Here is a 23,220-nt window from a genome sequence, read left to right as displayed (position 1 = left end):
TTATGCTGCAGCTGTTAAATGTCCATGTTATTGGCAGGTTTATTGGGTGTGTAATTATTATTACTGCCATATGTTACACTCTCACTTCCTGAGATAATGAAAACTGCATTCTCTGCTGATCTTACTTGTAGTTGTAGAATTTTATGTCAGTAATGCCTTTACCAGAAATCTAAGAAAAGACAGAAATAACTTTTTAAGAAGACTTCAGGAATCTGAAGTGATTCTTTCCACTTGGCATGAATTTTAATTCCAGCACTGCATGAGAATATGTCAGATTAAACATTCCTTGCACTTATGAAACAGTGTCATTTTCAGGTAAAGGAGGCTGACAATTATTTGAGAAATTCCAGTGTAGTCAGTGTGTGTAGGAGCTTACACACATTGCAACCTTTGATGCTTAACCAGCAGTATTAGCAGTTAAGTTCCTAGAAGTTTGTTCTAGAATTTTGATGAGTTTTGTCATTAAATATGTGCAAGTGCTGCATATAAGGCTTGCTTTGCAAAGCTGTAGCAAAAATGTGCATAGTATGTCATGGAGAGCTTACAGAGCTCTAAAGACCCATCACAGCAGTATATTAAGTAAGATTAGTTTTGTCCTTTTTTTCACTTAAACTCCTTTAAAGCATGTAGTTAAATGATTTATTATGAGAGATGGGGATTTATATACAGTGCTGGTTTATATTTCTATTTTGAAAGAGCAATTCTGATATTTTTTTCATAAGACTGGTTATAAAAGCATTAAAAGAAAAATCTCCATATTCAGTACTAGGTGAATCATATGTATTTATTGAAATCTTGTCTCTAACTAAAAAATAAAAAGTTTACTTCAGCTGCAAAGCAAAAACCTCCAAAAACAAAAATGTAAGTAGGAACTAAAAAGTAGGAATATGAAGAGAAAAAGGAAGGAAAAAATTTAGTAATTCTATTTAGTATTTGAAAATGCTAAATTCAGCTTCTTTTGCTACACATACCATTGCACAGTGCCAAATAGAAAGCTAACATTAAAAACATTTGGGGGTATTGTGTAAATATGATATCTTGGCTGTTTCTTATATCCTACTGCAAATAAATATATTGGTTCAGGTTTACAGAACTTTTTTACAGGAAGTGCTTTGTAAATTCCAGATAATTTTCTTTTTCAAGTTTCATTCTTAAAATTGTATTTTTAAGGCAGAAAGAAGAAAGAATTACTAAAGATATGAAGATTGTGCAAAATATTTTCTGAGATTTCCTGTCATTGCAGATGATGCTATATTAATATACAGAGGCAGTTTTTTGCACATCTGAATAGCACCGACACCTATGATTTTTCTTGTCCAGGTAGCAAAATGTTAAAATTCTGACTACTTGTGAGTGTAACTTGAGAAATAAGACTTTAAAAAACCCAGAAAGTCCTAGAAAGTGTAGTTGATTCTGCTCATGTCTCAGAGTGAATGTTGCATTTCTGATGGTCATATCAGAATAGAATGGAATGGAATGGAATGGAATGGAATGGAATGGAATAGAATAGAATAGAATAGAATAGAATAGAATAGAATAGAATAGAATAGAATAGAATAGAATAGAATAGAATAGAATAGAATAGAAATCACTGAGGTTGGAAGATACCTTCAAGATCATCCAGTTGAACCATCCACCCAGCACTGTCACCCCTAAACCATCACCTAGTGCCACATCCAGATGCCTCTTGCATGCCTCCAGGGATGGTGACTCCACCATATCGCTCGGCAATCTATTCCAAATGCCTGACCACCCTGGCAGTGAAAAAGTTTTTTTCTAGTGTCTTATCTGAATCTGCTTTGTCTCATTTTAAGGCCATTTCCTCCGGTCCTCCCACTGCAGGCACTGTTAAGAAACCAGCCCCACCTCACTACAGGCTCCTTCCAGGTGGTTGTGGAAGGAGCCTGTAGTCAGCCTGTAGTCATCTGAGCTTCTTCTCATCCAGACTGAGCAAACCCAACTCCCCCAGTCATTCCTCACAAGACATGTACCCTAGTAAAGGATCTCTCTGAATGTCCCTTTGGTTAAGCCTGTGGTTTCCTAAATATTCCATAGTTTCCCTCCTAGCCTCTCCTAGATTTGTTTCAATAATAGTATCACTACACCTGGGTGGCAGCCACCAATTATTGCTTCCTTGCTTGCCTTGTAAAAACAGTTGCTTAGTTGTCTATTGTCACTCAGGGTCTTTGAAGAGTGAGAGCTCCCTTTCTACAGATAATCCTGCTACTTTTTTTGCCCCTTTCCCTTTAGTCTTGCCAGTTATGAAATCCCTTCAGTCCCTGAAGAGATTGATGTTCACAACCTACCCATCTCTTCAGTTTCCCAAAACTCACTTGCAATTGCCTTTCTTGCCATAAATATACTATGCTTGCTCTGGTTTAAAAATTACAGAGCAGTGACAATCACTATCTTCAGTATTTGCTTGAAGATTTTCTCTTAAAGGTGTCTATATTTAGTTTGATGTATAATTTCCTTCATCTTGGCAGATGACTTTTTATAGTAGGATTCCACAGGTAAGGCTGTTTTGTAGATCACTCTTTGTAATGTATAGAAAGTTGTAAGGACTTGCATTTTGAGTCTGTGGGACAAAGATTGAAGGGTGGTTCAGATCAGGATCTCTATTAATTTTTTGCTTCATGATTTTCTATTTCTTATTCTAATCAATACTGATGCATTTAACTTTCCTAAAAATGCACTTCTGTGTACTAAAAAGTACTTCTGTAGTTTTAAACTGTGTTTTTAGAACACTTCTGTGTTCTAAAAAATACATCTGACTGAAATTAGGATTTGTGTGTAACTAAAATTAACTTATACTTCAGATATTTTTATTTATATAATTGTTAAAAATTTTTCTAGTTTAGTAAAATTTACTATTTAGTTGTAGTTCAGTTTCTCACTTCTTTTAATTAAACTCTGTCTTAATTTAGATTCAAAATATATACTAGCATCTGTTTAATCAAAAATGTTGGAATCAAATACTGTGCATATTATTGTAGTATAAACAGTTCACTTGAAATGTTAAATTTTGTGCAGACAAGTTACACACAAATTTTTTTATGAAGTCCTTCATCAATGCTGGCAAACCAGTGTGAGAGATCCTCTCATTGCTGTACATCTGATGCAATTTGCCTACAGTCGTATTATTTTCAAAAGATGGTAATAAACCAGGTATTTCATAATTGCTGAAAAATACTGTGTCTTGTGTGACCAGCAGAATGCTTCTGCCTTGTCCAAAATTCAAAATATTTCTCAAAACAGAGTATTAGCCAGTTATCTTCTTTGAACGAGTGTTGAACACTATATCTTAATTATTGGCTACAGGAATTGCATGATGTTGTTGTATTGAAGTTCTGAGCAGAACCACGTGGGGGAAAAAAGTTGTCTATGAATTGTCTGTGGGATGGATCACTCTCCTTTTTGGTGATCATGTTTCATATTGTAAGGATCCAAGCTCTAGATTTGATCCTGCCAGAGCTTGATCCTTTCCAGTATGTTAGCTACATGAAACACATTGAGAGTGATGGTAGTTTACCTAAAGTCTAGGACCTGCAAAGTGTGACTTTTGTTTATTTCTGTACATTTTCTTTATAAATAGAGATGATTTTTGATAACCTTTGCATCAGTGAAACAGATTCATTCTGTATTGTGTGTCTGCTGGGATAAGTGTTTTCAGGAATGGTATTAAAAAGGCATTCTGTTTCCCAGGGAGGGGAGAACTGAGGTGCTGTTGTAGTACCTGAAAACATAAGGTAGCTGATAGTGCAATGAAAAGCATTAGCTCGGGGATTCTTGGAATCCAACAGCACAATAGAAAAACCTGTATGAATTCTGAACATGTTTTGTGTTTGTAACAGCTACTGGGGTGGAAAAAAATTTTTAAACTGCTTTGTTACCTGCATTGGAGTAGTTTTATCCAATGGATATCCAAGCATAGCAATAACATGTTTTCATTCAATAACACCTTTTTGTTTTGCTTTTCCATGTATTATTCTTTCCCTTAGTTTATTTCTCTGTATCACACTACCTTTTTTTTTTATTTTTAACCTTTTCATAAATGCTCACAAGAAACGTGCTGGTGAGGAGCAGCACAGGTGCATTATTCCATCCTCTATCCTTTACCGCTTTAAATTCCTGACTTCAGTATAAATGGTTCTATTGCTATCTTACTGCATAATAGTTTCATACACAAATACTAACTTCCTCATCTGATGTAGGGTTGCTTTTCTCAGTACCTAAAATCAATTAGTTGCAGTCTTAATTCTTTACTTGGCAACTGAAATGATATCTTAAACATGTTAATGTGCTCTGTGATAAATTGCTTTGGAACTATTCAGAATTCTTTTGCTGGAATCTAAGTTGCTGTTGCTGCTAAGGTCTCAAGCTTCTGTTTTAGCAAATCTCTGCACCAGGTATTTTGGCTTAGTACTTGATAAAATGCAATCAGAAGGTTTATTTTCTTGAAGGCATGTTGGTGACCTTTGCTGCAACCACAGGAAGCTTTAGCCTTCATTTAGGCTATGCAGTGGAACTTGGAATTACTGCCCTGTGCTTTTTATACTTTCTGCTTTTTTTAGCCAGTGAGAGCGTGGCTTGCTAACATTCTGCATGCTTCCAGCTATTGTTCCTTTTTCTGTTCATCTACATACTATGGCAACAAGTAAAATAAGAGGACATGACAATAGGATTTAGCTTGATTCTTTTGTTTTATCTTTTGTAGAAACATAAAGTCTTTGAATTCCAAAACACTTTCCAGTGCTTAGCAGCGTTTAACTTTTCAAGCCAGAATTAATGTTTATCATGCATTAATGTGTGAATTGTTTTTCTGAAGAATTTGGCCAAACAAAATTATGCTTTCTGTCCACTGCAAGAGGTGGCAGATCATTAAAACTTGTTTTGGGAGCACCCTGATTTTGATGTTTTTTCCAATAGATTGGGATTGCGATAATGATCATCTCAACAACTTTGCCATTGTGATTTACCTGTTTTCCATGTTGAAATAACTCATCTGACCTTTACATCTTCTAAAAATATTTTGCATGCACTTTGACAAATTTTAAGTGAGCTTTTTGCCACTTTACATTTCTCACAGCTGAAGTTCAAACTGCCTTTTCATTAATACTTTTTATATGTAATTCTGGAACTATTTTTCCAGAACTGTGGCACTCAATCTACTCCACAGTCTTACTGTTTATTCCAGAAAGTACTCAAGTGGCCTTTACAGGATTTCAGAAACTTCTTGAAGAGCCTGAAGTTCCCAAATACTGTGAAATCTGTTTGGTTTTTTTCCTAATAGGATGCAGCACAGATGCCAAGCAATCCGAGGAGCAATCTGCATCTGCAAATGAAGAACTTTATCCTTTCTGCAGGGAGCCCAGTTATTTTGAAATCCCTACTAAAGAATGCCAGCAAGCTTCACAGGTAGCAGAGAGCACAATTCATGAAATTCCCACAAAAGATACCCAAAGCTCCCACGCAGCAGCTTCGGGGCACGCTTCCTTTACCATTGAATTTGATGACAACACTCCAGGAAAAGTAAAGATCAAGGATCATGTGACAAAGTTCGCATCGGAGCAGCGTCACAAGTCGAAGAAACCTTCTTCCTGCAGCGGCCAGGACCTGCCGGGGCTGCAGACGGTGATGATGGCAGCTGAGAGCAAAGTGGCAGATTGGCTCGCACAGAACAATCCTCCGAGAATGGTATGGGAGCCAACGGAGGAGGACTCCAAAAGTATCAAGAGTGATGTTCCAGTGTACTTGAAGAGGCTGAAAGGTAAAGTGAATAATTCCAGCTATGCTTAGCTCTGAAAGCAGCAATTCCTCACCAGCATGCAGTCAGAGGATCCCTGAGCCCATGCAGAGTTCACATCAAATCACAGATACTCCACACGTGTACAAGGATCTGGGCTGGGAAATTGTATTGCTGAATTAAGTCTTACAAAGAGCATAAGAAACCAAATGCTGAATCATTTTACAATCAATATGCTAATTGGAGATGTTCTAGTGTGGCTGAAGGCATCAGGTACTTAGACACTGATCTTGAAAAAGAAAAGGATAAAACCCAAAATTTAGTCAAACTATATATCTCACTTTTTCTCATGAAGTACTTTAAAAACATGGATTGCTTTTTAGAATCAAAGCTCTGAAGTTCAATTTATGCTTTTAGCAACCCTTTCAATAGCATATCTTCTGTGATTATTTGTATGTTCTAAGAAAATCATTTATAGCAAAGAATACATCATATACTCATTCTGCTTATATGGATCATGTTTGGTAGAGTCAAGTTTAAGTCAGGAATCAGACATAAAGCAAGTGCTTCAATTTTTATACTCACCTTGTTGACTGTTGTATTCATATGAGTGCTGCTGTTGAATGCAGTTCCAGGTGATCATACATGTTAATTTATTGCAGACAGCGCCATTTCAAATGAAATTAAATAAAATGTTACACACGACAAGTGTACCTTCTCTTGAGTGTCACTTAATGGAATAGAGAAGCAGATAGTCTTGATGTTCAGATGAAGAGTCCAGTACCATTCAAACTTTCATAAGGAAAACTTCTGATGAACTTTTTCAAGTCTCTCTTTTTTTCCATTTTTAATTTCAGCTGCTTAACCCTACAATTCTCATTTTCCTTGGCTCTGCAACATTATCATGTCTAGTTTGTAAACCAGCTGGGACTGGGTACAACATTCTTTGCCTTATTGATCAAAAGTCTGCTTTTTAAGGTTGTCCCTTTCAAAATAAGCTAAAAATAAAATTCTGAAAGCAGAATTAGATTAATGTGCTGGCATAAAAATAATAGCATATTATTTCTTCCAGTGTAAATCACATTCTTTGGCCTTCATGTAAATGTATTATATTCATGAATATTCTTATACATACTAGCTGTGGCACTTTGATAAATAGAAGGGGCTTTGTTTGTAAGCCTTTTCCTGACAGAAACGCCACAAAGTCTGATTAATTTTCATCTGAAAGAGGTGTAAGTTATGGGATGCATATGGCCATAATAAATATCTGAATTTTGTAATCTTCTATAGCCTGTTTGTATTCTCAGTCATTAGTGTTATTTTTAGATAGTAAATATACCTAGGTGCTTTGAAAGTTTGATTTTTTTTAGAAAACTCAAAGCTTTTTTTTTCTCCTCAGCTTTTTCTTATAGTATTCTGTACTGAAGTCCCACTGCTAAGTTAGACTATATGACTTTCACTGTGATGTTGGTACTGCTTTATTACTATTTGGAAACATATGAATAATCACAGAATTTTTGTGGGCATTATTCTAACAAGTAGAAAACAGGAATGTAAGTTGGGATTTCAGCTGTGTCTTCAGTGGTGTTAGTCTGATAAGTAAGATCAGCCAATACGTAATTACTGTTTAACTGAATAGTAGCTGCGTATTCTAACAATTTAAATGAGAAAATCTTAAAAATCTGACCTCTTGAGAATCAAAAATACAGAAATTGGACATTATATAAATATATATATATATTAAAAATATATATACATATATATATAAGCAGAATTTGATCTAAAAGAGCTCAGAGATGATGAAAGTGTTACTTCCCAGGTTCTGAGCTAAAACTTAGGAGCATTGACACTTTCATTGTACGTGAGGTTGCTCTGTGTTGTATACACTTACTATGTGTAAGTATCCAGCCTTCATACATTTTCAGGTATCGTTGCAAAGTACATCTTTTGGGTGTATGATTTATGAAATATGTAATCCTTATTCATAGATCTCAGAGTAGTTAATGGAATGAATAAGTAATAACAACCATTTTACTTGCACACATCAGATGCTGAGAGGAGTGAATTATGTAAAAACTCATTGCTCTTCTTGGAAAAAGTAATAAAGAATTCAATCCAAGTTTAAGTAGACATTTCTCATGATAAACTGTTGTAAATGTGAGAGGAATCCAGCAATATGAACTGTGGCTCTCTTTCCACTGTCGGAAGGACTTTATTAAGGTTTTCTTTTTCCTCTTAACCCTGCCTGGAATGTGTCAGTAGTCATTTGTAATCAACTGGCTCTGTAACAAAACTGATACAATTCAAAAACATACTATAGTACAGCTGGTAAAATACTGGCCTTTGTATGTCACTGGTAAGTATTCACAGATGAGAATACTGGGGAAAGGATACTTCAAATGCACTGCTGTTACTGATCAGCTTTGAAAATGTTTCCTTGTTTGACTTGTGGCAAGTTGATTGCATTTCCAGGAACTGTACCAAATTTGCAGAGCCAGGTCTATAAACTATTAGAGTTTAAACAGAAATCCACTTTGAAATAATTTCATTCCTAGTTTGCTGCTTGGCTTTTTTTGTTGATGTAATGTTGTGGTCCTTCTTTGTTTCACTGTGCTATATATTGTTTTGCATTGCTTGTAGGGAATAAGCATGATGATGGCACACAAAGTGATTCAGAAAATATTGGTGCACACCGGCACTACAGTAAACGGGCAGCACTTGAAGAACACTTAAGGCATCATCATACAGAGCTGAAAAAGTCACACCAGAAAGTCCATTCCACAGAAAAGCAGCAAGAGCAAGCTGGTTTGAGTCAGACTGCCTTTATGATTGAGTTTTTTGATGAAGACCATCCTCGCAAGAGACGTTCCTACTCTTTTTCTCAGAATGTAGGAGCTCTGTGCCCAGAATCTCCATCTCCGACATCTCATGCACGAGCTGAAAGAGTGAAACCTGCATCAGGAGAGAAAGTCCCTTCACCTGTGCAAGCCAGCACATCACATCACAGAGCAGTACATGGTGTTCATGCCAAACTTCTAAACCAGAAATCAGAAGAACCCTCTGCTGCGTTACCTGCCTTACAAGCTGCATTGTTAAGGAGTTCAGGAAGCCTTGGCCATAGGCCTACTCAGAACCAGGAGATGGACAAAAAGTTGAAGAGCCAACATATTTCTGCTGCTACTGAAAAGGACAATGAGGATGACCAGAGTGACAAAGGTACTTACACTATTGAGTTGGAAAATCCCAATCCTGAAGAAGTGGAAGCCCGCAAAATGATTGACAAGGTGAGAAACCTGAAATGCATCCTGATGTTTACAAGTGTTATGGGATGTATGGGCAACTCTCTCTCCCTTCAGTTCTGCTTATTAAAAGCGCTGCAATAACACAAGTTTTTAAAACCTGTCTATGATGTTGAAATTTAAAATGTTATAAGAGCAGCAGCAGGCATTTGACTAAACATTATTCCTACTTGCATGCTGCTGTTGTCTTAAAGTTTGGTAGTTTTAATGTGTTTCCAAAAGATTTCAGTACCAGGCACCAAAAATCATTCAACCATAAAAAATACCAGGCACCAAAAAATCATGTAACTGGTACTTTTATGAGGGTGGTTTGTGTTCTTGTGGAAATACTCACTTGTTCTTGAAAGCCTATTGTCTCTAGCTTTTATTACATAAATTGGTTCCATCCAAATTACCATGTAGATATAGATTGCAAATGTTTTCTATACTTATTTAAAAAGTATATTCAGTAACAGTAACTTAAATTTCAGTGTCAGCTGTAAAGAGTAAGTATGAAAATGCTTTGATTTTCCAAAAGTGTTTATATGATAGCAATGTAAATTTCCTAGTTTGCTTTTTGGTAACCATAGAAATATCAATAACAATACAAATTGTATTTGCAGTTTAAAAACTGCATTAAATAACTATTCTTTGGATTAAACAGAAAATATGGGTAATACGGAAAATATGGGTAGCAGAAGCTATGTTTAATAATTTTGCTTAACATGTCTTGAAATGGACTTTTTCTGCTTTTGTTGTGTTTTCCTAGGTAATATATAATGGTAGAATGCCTGCATCCAATTCTAGGCTAGGGTTTTGCTAATTTACAGTAAATTCATTGTTTAGAATTATCTAAGGATTCATTTGCATGTCTAAAACTTTTCAGAGCTAAACAAATACATCAATACATTTAGAATTAATTTTGCTTAGTGTTGAAAACTGTGTTTTGCAAGACAAGCTAGCTTCACTTGTTTGATTTTTTAAAAAACTTCTGAAGTAGGGGGGAAATGGAACATTTCATTTTAGATGGTTTTCTTTTAAAAAAGGTGCTTATGGAGCATTTTTAGACAGGGTTTAAAGTCAAGGGTGTCACCTTCAATAAAATAATAAAGATAATAGTTTCACTTCCTAGGGATTCTGAAAAGGAAATGTTTTACTTATTTGAATCAATGTTCAAAAGACAACTGGGAACTAAAAGCATTCCAAATGAAGCAAGTAAATATTAAAGAACTACAAATTTCTACATTTATTTTTAAATTATAAATCTTCAACTAAATTGCATCAGAAAATTTGTAAGTCAAGTTTTAGCTAAATCTAGTAGTTCAACAGGGCTGTTTTAGAAAGCATGCAAAGTAATAACATTTGAAAATAGACAATTTATTTACCTGATAAAAATGTTAATGCTGTCTAACATTTATAATCATAGAATATACTGAGTTGGGAAGGACCCATTAGGATCATTGAGTCAAACTCTCGGCCCTACACAGGACATTCCAAAATTCACACCCTGTAATTCTGTGTTAATAAAATTTCAACTTTTTTGTGGCCTCCAGTACCCATTCAGATTATCTAAAGTCAGTTTTTTGTTTGAATCAAGTATCTCCTGTTAAAGGACAGATTCAGGAACAGGAAGTGAGTGGAAGCCTTAAGAATGATAGTAAAGTATTGCTTCATAATCTCAGTGTTATATAAAAGCTTTTGGGTATCATAAATTTCCCTTACTGCTAACTTTAAAGATGTCACCACTAGGTATTAAAGATTTACTATGAAGTATATGAAGTAAAGCAGAGATATTTTCTCTTCAAGGTCTTCTGTATCATTTCACTTAGTATCTTTGTTGAAATCTTATGAACACTGTATTTTACACCCAGTTCAAAGAGCCCTGCTATGCAATTCTTATTTGATTTGGTAATATGAAGTAGTATGATACTATTTTTATGAAGTGCAGAAAAACAGCCAGTGAAGAAAATCTAAACCAAATGGAAGCCAAAAAACTTGTCCTCCAGCTGAGCTTAGCTTTGCTTCCCTCCTGTTTTAAATTGCTAATGCTTTGGATAATCTTACTTTGCCAAAGGGGGATAAGTGAGGTATAAGACAAGGACTTTGTTAGTCTGTTGACTCCTGTGCTTCTTTATTGCGGATTTAAGAGAATTATTGGTATACATCTTATCAATTATTTCAGTATAACCACTCTTTCATTGTTGGCAAGTCGGTCCTTTTTCTAAGTAGTTACTATGCCTGCTCAGTTGAGTCATTTAAGGGTGTCTCTTGAGTGCAAACTTTAATTGAAATTCAAGAGTTTACTTTGCTAGGATTGGAATGAAAATGCACTATAAATAGCAAGGATCACTTTCTAAAACATTTGCACAAATAATGCATTCTTCTGAGTAGCAATTTACATTGGAATGGTGCTAAAATCTGTGTGTGGCTTACCTGAAAAATTTTCAATGGAATAAAGTAATTCTGTATTTGGATATTTTCTCCCTTTTATTGGAGGAAAGGATGAGAATGACCAAAATATCCAAAGATTACTCGCAAGTGTGACTCATTCTTAGCCTTAGCCTTATTTTTCTCTGGAAAGAAACATAAGAGCAAACCACAATTGCAAGAGTGGTAGTAACCTGTAAAAAATCAAGGTGAGATTATTAATGCTTCTTTACATTAAGAATCCAAAAGAAACATGCAGGAAGTCAAAGTTAAAATTCTCAGGAAAAAAAAAATTGAAAACACCCATCTCTCTGTGTAATTCTAAGAAAGGGGGAGTAAAAATCTTAATGTTGAGCTGTATTACTTCCTTCCAAAGTACTAGTTTTGCTTAGTGTAGCCTTTTGCTAAAGATTCAAGGAAATAGTCTCAAGAAGAATAGATGCTTGTGTGAAATTATTTTAAAAGGCCAGAAACTATGCTGTCCTGCTTATTCAGCATCTTTATTTCATTTAGATTGCTAAGGATCCATTTCTTCCTCTGGTGCTCTTCAGCCTCTAAGAAAAAAGTATTGTCACTATAGCAGAAAAGGAGCAGAATAGCAAATGACAGAACCTTTGTTTCTCAACCGTTTTAAAGCCTGACTTTTGAGAAGAGAATGTGAGGAAAATGCATTATCAGAAAGAAAGAGGAAAACATTTCATAAGTAACAGACGAAAGCTTTTTAATTTTGATTCTTTTCCCTAACAGAGAGGGGTAATCACATATCTGCAGTCATGACTGTCTTGGTGTGAATGTCTTCTACTTACCTGAAATGCAAGTTTTCAAATACATTATCACTTGTGTCTTATACAACTTTCAAAGATTTTTTAAAAAAAGATTTTATTTTTAGATTAAAAAATACAGTACATATACACATAGTTTTCAATTGTAAATGTTAAAAGAAGATGCAAGTAGAAATTTATGGTTGTGTCTTAATGTTCTTTATGAATAGAGAATACTTGAAAAATAACACTAAACTTTGCTTCCTAAAAGTCCTTTCATTAGTCAATGATATTTCTTCATCCAGGTGTTCAAATGTCACTTAAATTCATAGAGCAGTATGAATTGGTTAGTAGGCTAAGGTTTAGAAAATAAATATATTAATAACAGGGGAAAAATAGATGATGGATCTCTTTTTATACTTGTAGAGCTCTTTTTAAAATTGCCACGAGAGCAATTTCATCAATGTGGTAAGAAAGCAAGCTGCTCTTGTATACCACAAAGCCCACCTTGGACATATGTGTCATAAAATATCCTCTACTCAAATAGCATCAGAAAGACGCAACTTTTTCTAGCAGAATAATGGTCTTATTGTTGCAGCTAACAGCTAAGTACAAAGTGAAAGAAATTCAGGATCTTGATTTAATTTAGAACATGTTTTTAGTGTTAAGTTTTCCATATAAAATACATGAGTAAATGGGGCACAGTTGTAGGATTTGTTTTTCCTCTACATCCAGCCTTTATGCTCTTTAGATGGATTCAGTGCTGTCTTCTATTAACACTTAGCAATTGCTTTCTTTTTATCTCTGAGTTGTAAATTTTCTATCCATTTTATGTTTTTAAATAAATCAATCTATTAGAAGAAAGTTGTTCTCAGCAGCCATATCACATTAAAAAATCTTCTTAGGCCACAGAAAAGGTAAGTCTGCCAGTGGATGAAAGAATTTAAAATGATGCTTCTGCAGTTCATCTTCCTTTTTTGTAGATATAAAGAGACCAAATTATCATGCTAATGACTTTCCTTTTTCAATAAAGCAAAGTACTGCTAGTAATAAATATTAATAAATGAATGTGCAAATAATTCTGCATGTGTTTGGAATATTAAATACTTTGAGGCTATTGCAGTAAATAAAAAGCAACTCAATGGGTTTTTTGTAAGTTCTTTGGGGGTTTTCTTCAGGGCTCTTTTTCTGTTTGTTTTGTGTAGGCTTTTTTGTTGTCTTTCTTCTTCAGCCAGTTTCATTTTAGGGTATTTAAAAATTGAAATATTTTATAAAACTTACTATAGCAAATATAAGCTCTTCTATACTTGTGTGGGAAGGGATGGAATAAAATTGAGGCTATACAAGTGTTTCAAGTCCTGTCAGATAACCAGGAAATCTGAATGTTACGGCAGTTCATATGCATATGGAAACGTTTGGCTTTGGTCCCCAAATTTTTGGTCCCCAAATTTTTTACTTGATTTATGTTATTTTCATTTACATTTTGTAAAAGATAATTGATTTTTTCATCAGCAAAGTAAATTTAGATTGCAAATTCAACTGATTCATACTGATTTCCAAACAGAAGACTTGAAAAAACATATCAAAATCAAACCTCAATCCATCCTGCCACCTTCAGAAAGATTTACTGTGACCATGTAATGATTTTGTTTTCAGTGCAAGCTCCATATTCTAGATGTTTTAAAGTCTTTATTTGTGTAGGTAGACAGGCCCTAACAGTAATGACCTTGTTTTTAATGTGCAGTCTATCACCTTGAATTTTATTTGATTACATACTGTGCAATGAGTATACGTAAAATCTTACTCTATTGACACAATCTTGAGAGAGATTCTTCTTTCCTCTTTAAAATTTTGGAGTAGTAATTATGGAGGGAGAGACAACTCTATAGGTGTTCACTGTAGACAGCACATTTTCCAATTTTATTTTCTAGATCTTTCTGCTCATGATGATACCTATTTGTTGGGTTTGATTTCTTCCTTTTTTTTTTTTTTTAGTATGGATATGAATGGGAATCTATTCTGAAAGATGATTGTTATAAAATTGAATCTCCTTATTCTTTTTACTCCCAGGGTATATCTGTTCATACCACATTGTAATATTGGCTAGCATGAATTTAAAGGAGTGTTTACTTTAGAATGATTTATTGTGGTGTCTTTAAGTGTTCATAAACTTTGTATACCAGATCTTGTCTTCTCTCTTGCAAACTTTAACAATTTATCAATAACCTTGCAGATTGTTATTGTTATAATTCCTCTGGTTATGGAGTTAACATACATGTTATGGACCTACTCTCAGCAATTCTTTCAGTATTATAAATGGAAAAACTACCTGGAAAGAGTCAGTGGGTAGAGAGGAAGTTAGGAGAAAAAAAATCTCAGTATGTTTCAATGACTCTTTAAGGAACTGAGGTAGATGTATCTATTTTCAGAAAATCACTTTCAGGTCTCCTGTCTTTTCACACTCTCTGGGTTTAATTGCTTTTACCATTGCTTCAGCGATTTCTTTGAGAGAAATGCCTTGAGCCCTACAGAGTGTCTTGTTTGCAGAATGACTATTTTATGAGTACAGTGCTGAAAAAGCAGTAGACCACTTGAAGCCTATCCAATCATCTGAGCTTATAAATTTTGTCAAGAGTTCAGAGGATGTTTGTGACCTTTTCTTTTTATAAGGAAAGGAGTTTTACAGCCTCTAAACTTGTTTCATTTTTAATTTGGAATCCTAAAGAAAATTAATTCTTCACAGTAGCAAACAGGGACAAAATATGTATGCATGTAAATATGTAACTGGTGTCTGCTAAGAGAAAGCTCTTAGACTTGGCAGGTTGATCCTTTTCATTTGCTTGTGTGGCTTTTTTTATACCAGAGCATCTTGCATCTGATTCTATAACTTGCATATAGAGTTAAAATGACGTAACGAGCTTCTGTGAAAATCCATGGCTATTCATGAGACATTCCCTGCACAGAACACAGTCTGTTTGCCTGGAAAGGCCAGGATAACTGCCAAGAACAGGCAACAGCTATTAAAATGAAACTCCTCAGAAGCAGCTTGGTTAAACACAGTTCATGTAGTAGCTAAACGCAAAGAGAGCTGAGGCGTGCTCTTATCTCACTTTGTGAAAGATGAGGAAAAAAGTTTGCCTTTTGTCTTTTCTCTATGATCAATAACTGACTTTTAAGGACCAATTTACTGTGTGTTATGAATGCCTGAACCACGTTCTGTGGAAGAATTGTCAGGAGCTCAGTCTGGACACCAAATGCAGCCCAAATGCAGCATTACCGAGATGATCTGAAGTCTCTTCCATTTCCTTGCTCTCTGGAGTCCTCTTTTGCCATCAATCAATCATACTCTGAGTGTGGTTTATTTACAATTTCTTCTTTCTTAGTACACCCAAATTGCGCTCAAATCCTGAAATCCTGCTTGTGTTTCCAAAATCATACTATTCCTTTTTAAAAATATATTTGGTTTTTGGTGTTTGACTCTATAAGTGTACAGCTCAGTTTTTGAAACCTAATTTTGTCTTCTGTCACAAATAAATATGCTCATCATCTTCCTTTCTCCTAAAAGGTTATGAAGCACAATTGCTATCATAATTTACATTCCCATCACTTTACAATGACAAATACCTTATTTCAAATGAAATAATTTGTTCTTGTTAATTTTGGCATGATCCTTCTTTAATGCCCTGTACAGTGTAGACCCTTGTTCCTTACCATTGCTCTGCTTTGTTTTTATTTTTTTAATTGTTCATCTTTGAATTCCCTTCTGTCTTTCTTGTCATTGGGTTTCATTCTGTTCCTTTTATACAGATTGCCTACACTGAAATGAATAGCATTCAAATAATGATGTTTTTAAAATATGTTTCTAAATTATGTCCCTGACTGTTGTTAGGATCTAAAAGAAGAGCAAAAGAGTTATTGAAATAATTTTACTTTTCAAATATCATCATTAATGAACAGGAATCGCAGCTAGAATTCTAAATATTTATTTGCTGGTTTTCTGTTAATTGATGGTATTGCTAATTACTATATATTCTTTTCATTAAGACTTCAGCAGTAAGAGTACTGGGGAAATTTTGTAAACTAAAAATTTTAAAGCTAGATAGGATTCTTCAGATTTTCCCATTCTAATATACATAATTTGCTGTCAAACTGAGAGAACATATCTATTAGAAGTCTCAAATTACACTTTTTTCTGTTTGTATCAGTATCTTCAGTAATGATTTGGATGAGCAACTAGCTCTGTGGTCATTAAGTAATGAATAATTGAAGTATTGTAGAACTGCAGTGTGATCTTCTTACAACATGAAACAGTTTAAAGGTAAAGCAAGTAAGAAGTCCAGATATTATGAACTTGGAAAAGCATCTAAATGAGATACAAGTGGAAAAAGTTTTTTTCTTAGTCGAGAGCTTTCAAGTTTACAAAAAGCACATAGGAAGAACATCAGGTGAGGTTTGTGGGTATGGGGGAGGGGCTTAGCAAACCATTGTCTTCCTTCTTTTTCAGAAAAAATGGTTCCTGTTGCCATTATTTTTTGTGACTAGTTTTTATTTTAATTTCTTGAAAGTATTGCACATATTGAGGAAGAATATTGACTTCTGTGGTTTTAAAGAATCATCTTGATAGTTAATTCTAAAGTCATTACGTTCACCTCTGTCTAGTATCTGTGCTGTAAAAAAATACTAATTCACTGCTTTGGGACAGGAGAAGGGAGAGTGAACAGGACCAATTCCGGATCACTAAAGCTAGCTTGTGTTAGAGCTGTGTTGCAGCTATGGTGATGAGCAGGTGGACTCTGAGTCATGAGCTGTTGTCACAGGGAAGTGTATATGAGCTGCCAAAAGAGAGTACTCTGCTTTCTGCAAAATTAGCCCTTGCCAAAGAGACCAAGGCACGGTCTCAGACTTGGTCCTATAACTCACGCTGTCTCTGAAAATGTGCCAGTATCTTTTGCAAGATTTGCATCTTGCTTTTTATTGTGTTAGATTTTGTTAATTCTTGGATTTGGTTGGATAAAGAATTTTAATAATTACTGGTTAATACAGATAAGCTTTTATTCTCAGAATATTGGAAAAACTGTTGCTCCTATAAAGTGATTAAATTTGTGACTATCCTCATTAAGTTACAAATTGTTTTGCCATTGGTTAGTGCATATTTTCCTTCTGTAATTTTTCAGGGCAAGTTTGCATTCCAGCAAGTAACAAGATAGTGCTTTGAGACTTGTTATAGTTTTAGCCTTTTTTTTTTTGGCCCTTTGTTACTGGGTGAACTGCAGAATGTAAATGGATTATCATAGGGGATCTTTGGAGGAGTTACTTCACTGCTTTGAAATGGAAAAGAATGTACCAGGAGCTCACCTTATCCCTCCTGCTCTGAGACATTTGGGGCTTTCTCAGAACTTTGCACTAGGAGACCTGAGATGCTAAGGTATTATGTGAGATCAGTGTTATTGTGGAGCATAGAATTACATAAGCTGAAAAGGACCTGAAAAGGAGATGTCTCAAAGAAGCTTTGAGGTCAGTCAGGTTGCCCAGGACTTTATCCATTTGAGTCTTCATGCCCTACATGGGCAGGGACTAGGCAAGCTTGCTTGACTGTCCTCAGAGTGAAAAAACTTTTCTTCATACCCTGTCTCATCTGACATGAGTTGTCCCTTGTCCCCCTGCAGTGTAGCACTGTGAAGAGCCTGGCTGTCATCTTGGTATGTTCCCCATTGTACCTGGGGGGCTGCTGTTAGGCAACTCCAAAACTTTCCCATCTCCAAAGTGATCAAATCCAGCTTCCCCAGACTCTCCCCACAGGTAAAATGCTGGAGTTTTTGCCATCTTGGCGGCCCCTGCTGAGCTACCTAGTGAGACAATGTCTCTCCTATGGCACCTGTGAATCCCTTTGCTTAAGGAGCCAACTGGAATTCAGGTTATACAAAATTACATCAGGAATATTTCATAGATGGGTCTGGACACTCTGTAGCACGTCATCATTCCCATGGCACTTAAAATGTCCTGATTCACAATGGCAATTGTTTCATGCTTCATAACAATAGTTATTTTTAAACACCACCACCACAGTTTATACACCATGTTTGTGTCTGTTCTACATTACAGCCATGTGGCATAGACCCCGTGCAGATTGTTGGGGTGTCTAGATTTTTCTCTGTCAGTCAGCTTTCAGGATTTCTGTGAAAATTTTCATCCTGGATTTTGTTCTGTAACTTCATGAAACTTGAAACAACCAGGATGAAACAATGTAATCTTCCTGCAAAAATATAATTTCAGAAAAATAAACAGTAGGACAGAGCAGGACAAAAAACTTTTAGCTTTCCAGAACGATTGCTTATACGACGCAGATATCTTAGGAATACCTTTCTCTGGTAGTTTGAGTTTTAAATTACACCTGTTAAAAAAATGCATTAGTATTGTTTTTTTAATATTTCTAGGAATTGTTCTTTATATTTTTTTAATTCTTTTTACATTACTCCTTATTTCCCAGGTTCTCTCAAAAAAATGCAAGAATAGAGTTTCGTGAAAGTCCCTGTTGTTTACAGTGCTATTTAAAAAGGGTATATGTGTCACCCTGTTTTTTTAAGATTTTCTTGGCCTTCTGATATTGACATTCTTGTGGTGAACTTTCTCAGACACTTTCTGTAAATAACTGATTCTTTTGTCTTCTTTTATGGAGGAGGAGAAAGTTGATGGACTGATGGTTTGACCAGTGTCATTGGAGAGGTGTCACTGTCACCCTCCAATCCGCTGTCACTTTTGGAAAACTATAAATGTTAGAGTCAAGAAAATAAACTCTCTCTTTCTTCCTTCACCTTGAGAAAGTAGTTTGCTTATGTTCTTTCATGCCATATAGTGACATCTATGATTTAGGAAACTTATTTTGCATTTACAGCCGTGTGGTGGATGTGTGTAATTTGAGATATTTAGTCACATACATAGAATACATAGAATTATTTTACCTCCTTTATCAAAAATAAAGGCTTGCTTCTCATTTTTCAAACAGCCTGGGGTGTCCATATCTGTATTGTATGTGTATTGATTGCAGAACCTGGCTTCATCTTGTTCTTCCCCATAACACAGTTAATCAAAATGTACTTCATAATTGCTTCTGACAAATGCAAGCTTTACAGAAAGAAACTTCAGTCTTTCTGTCCAAATAGATGAGAGATGCAGCAATATGTGTCATCAGCATTTCCTCAGAATTCTCTTGGTTTGATTAAATTATCTCCCAGACCTTCCTTAAATGATTTTGTAATCATGAAGGTATTTAAAGAGAAGAAACATCTAAAGAATTGGAAGCCTTGAAAAATGTAATCTCGTCTTTGTAGGAAGATAAAGTCTCTATCCATTCAGGCTTCAGTCACAACAACTCACTGCACACATACTATATTGTAGCAGCCTAGAAAGTACAAATTGCATTTTCTAGATGGTGGAGAGATGATTTCCAGCAGAAACATTCAGTTTATTCCATGGCTGTTTCTGCTGAGGGTATATTCTCATTATTGGTTAAATGGAGTATGTGGATTGGTCAAACCTGAAATTCTGACAGTATTGCTTTTCTGCAGGTGTGTGACAGGTGTGTAAGTAGTAATCTACATTTTATCAAATACTTGAGTTGCTTTATCTTGTGAATAATTTTAGTATTTAAATTCTTAATTATGTGTTAGTAACAATCTTTTAAAGAGTTTTTTATATATCACAAGTCTGAAATTTAGTCTTTGGGCTACACCACGCTTACATGCATCTCCTCTTCCTTGTGAGAAGAGAGCTTTGCAGTTGAATAGCAGTGGAACTTAAGACAGGTGCATCCACAAAACAAATGTAGAATAACATTGTAGTATGAAAATATACTTTTATTGAAGAAGATGTTTTACTTTTCTTTCTAATAATACTGTCCCCAACTATTTTGCTTATTTCTTCTGATATCCCCACTGTATAGAGAGAAGGAACTTTAATTAGGAGTGCTAATACTTGGGTCTTAGTGATATTCATATTACCTTTCACAGAAAAAAATTAGGCAATATTCAAATTTGGTTTTGCAGTAATTTCAGTAATAGAAGAATAACAAAACTTGCTTAAACATGAGTTCAGTACTAGAAAAGGTAAGACTGAAAGAAGTGTTATTTTTAATACAAGTAAAGAAATTTGACATGGTAAGTCAATGTTCTGTCAGATAAAAGGAAGCAATTTATAGGCAGCAGTTTGCTGCTGAAGTCTAAATTAGATATGGATGTGTGGAATTCATATTTTCCTTCTGGTGCTTATGTGATAATACCAGAATTTCATTTCATTTAAAAGAACATATAAAATTCTGTGATCAATGAAAGGATGATACACAAAGAAGAAAGTCTCTGCAGAATAGTGATATATTCAAAGAAAGGTGTCAGTGGATGGTAACTGGTTTCTATCTTCAAAAATTACAACTGTAAAAATCAGAAGTATATCATGAAAGCAAAAATTTAAGTTTTACCATTCTATTTTTATAAAAAGAAAACAAATGTTTTGTAAATGCTGTTAAGCAACTTCTAATCCAGAGACTCTAGATATGATTTATATATAAATTGAAAATTCTGGAAGCGTTGCCTGAATTTTAAGGCTTTTCTCATGAGAGCAAAAAACAAATCCAGTGCATTTGAGAAAATTTCCTCAGGTGTAAGTGTTGTAATGCTGTAGCACGGTCTTCCTGTAGTTAGCATAAGGAGTGGAATGACAGGGTGCTATTATTTTTTCCTTTGTCTGCTTCTCAGAAGCTGACAACAGTATGGTTTGTGGCCATCTAGTGGTGAATCCATCTTGAAAACACTAACCTTGTTCAGAATTGTAATAAACCAGTCCTCTAGCTTTGCTGTGCAAAACTGAATTACAGCACACTTTTGGAGAAAAAAGAATTTTGTACACCTTTTCCTATTCTGCATTAGTAGTGTTTGTTACAGGAGGATGACATCTTGAAGATGACAAAAGAATTTTTGATGTTAACTGTTAATTTTTGGCAGCCAATTATAATGTGTGTAGGAGGTTAATTTTATTCTGTAATTTTTTAATGTCTAAGTCCCTAGTAGTAAAGTAATGAATTTATTTCTTACACAGAAATTTAAAAATTTTATAAATTACATGTTTCCAAGATGCAGATATTTTCTAAAATGTATTTGATTATACATCAATTCTGAAAGCAATTCATATTCCCTGTTTCTGTGACTCATGAGAAATTTGACAAACAGTATGATGGTTCTCCTGCTAAAGTACTTATTATTAATTGCCTTAGTAATAATGTTTTTCTAGTATTTTTTTTCTGAGCAATGTTTTTAAAATGTCATGGGAAAATTATTCTGGCTTAAGCAGAGAGATTAATATAAGCATCATTAGGAAATAGAGTAGTAAAAGAACTATTCCAGGTCACGTCTTGGATGAGATGAGTCTACATGATTCATGAGACCTGGTGGACTTGTAACATATGCCAAATCTCCAACAGTTGAAAAACTGAAATTTTGTTGGTATTAGAGAAATAATTCAATAAGTATATTAATAGCAAATGCAAGAATTTATATTTATTATTCTCATTAGATAATAGCAAAAATCTGAAAATTTGGTTATTCTAGTTATTGGGATTTTTTTCCTTAATTGGTAAAATGGATTCAGCAATTATTTTGCTTTTATCTTTTGTTCCTTTCATCAAAGTGTCATTTTTTCATATCTGACCATTCCAACTAGCAGTTCTTTGAATTTTCACAATGTTGATATAGACTTCCACTTTTTTTTAATAATGGTTGTACATTTTTCTTCTGTTTAATTTGTAGATTGCACTAAGGTGACAGATAAGCATAATACAATAAAACCTATTTATACTCACTATCCAGCATGCCACCATCCATCCATTAACATTGAACATTGTATCAGGATGGTATTGGGTTAATGAATGTAATGGTTTGTTTCATTTTCAGGTATTTGGAGTGGATGGCAGCCAGGATTATAATAGGCCTGTTATCAACGAGAACCAGAAAGATTTAGTAAAAGATTGGGCTATAAATTCTGCTACAGTAGTGCTGGAAGAAAAAAGACCACTGAGTACAACTGGATTTCTTGACACAGAGGTAGAATTTAATTTTTGACGGTCTTCTTTTTTCTTCCACTAAAAGAGAGCACTAAGAACCGATCAGTACGTGTTCAACATGAAACAAAATCTTGCCTGGAAAAGATTAACTCAGATCTATAAGTAATTTATGTCTCCTAGACTTTTATTGCATCATCAAAGCTTCTCTGTCAGAGGCAGGCATAATTCATTGTGGAGGTGTTTTAAAACTTGGCTGCCTTTCTATATGCACTGACAGGAGTGTATTGGAAATGTAGCAGAAGTTTCTTTGCCACAACATAACTTTGCACAGTATACACTTCATGTAAGTTCTTCAGCAGAACTGAGGAAAATCGCTGGTTATGTTTTATAGCCCAAAGCAAGTAACAATATTAAAATTCAGAAATAAGGTGTGTGCACTTAATGCATGATACAAAGTCATCTAGGAAAAAAATGGTGGAGAATACTTCTCAGATTTTTTTCTCTGAAGCCAGAGGACTTTAGGTTTTTACATTCATGGTTTAAGTTCTCCAATGAGGTGCCACTCATGACAAGTCACTTACATGATTCAGACACAGTATAACTTAGTCAGTTGGTGAAAGATTAAACAGAGGAAAATACCTGTAGTTATATGTGACTTAAAATATGCACACAATACATTGATCATATTTCATATTGAAATCTTAGGAGGCATTCTGATATCATTGTGATGGATAAACTAGCTTGAAATGTGTCTGGAACAGAGCAGGATCACAGTGTAGTGGAATAAACAGGCAACAGTAAAGAAGCACATGACACTTATGTCTCACTCCCTTGCCAAACTGTTTCTGAAGCATGGTCCTGTAATTTACCAAACTTTATAGATAAGCAATTTTTTTGGAAGATATCAAGACCTTAAAGTATTACTTAGCATGCCTGCCATGCAAATACATTTATTTTAGT

At 34.7% G+C, this 23,220-nt stretch overlaps 1 protein-coding gene across 6 annotated transcripts in view; it reads left to right on the top strand.

Moving 5' to 3' along the window:
* CEP170 (centrosomal protein 170) overlaps window positions 1-23,220 on the top strand; it is a 94,653-nt gene that overhangs the window by 40,268 nt on the left and 31,165 nt on the right. For 5 of the 6 annotated variants that reach the window (XM_030946124.1, XM_030946123.1, XM_030946122.1 and 2 more), the window contains exons 8-10: window positions 5,294-5,770; window positions 8,387-9,030; window positions 22,151-22,300. In XM_030946124.1, the coding sequence (XP_030801984.1) occupies window positions 5,294-5,770; window positions 8,387-9,030; window positions 22,151-22,300 (1,271 nt within the window). The remainder of the gene's footprint in view (window positions 1-5,293; window positions 5,771-8,386; window positions 9,031-22,150; window positions 22,301-23,220) is intronic. The other variant, XM_030946125.1, reaches the window with a different exon arrangement.

This window comes from Camarhynchus parvulus, chromosome 3 (genome assembly GCF_901933205.1).
Source record: "Camarhynchus parvulus chromosome 3, STF_HiC, whole genome shotgun sequence".
Classification (NCBI taxonomy): domain Eukaryota; kingdom Metazoa; phylum Chordata; class Aves; order Passeriformes; family Thraupidae; genus Camarhynchus; species Camarhynchus parvulus.
Note: the sequence above shows the minus strand (reverse complement) of the source record. Positions and strands in the feature narration are given on the sequence as shown.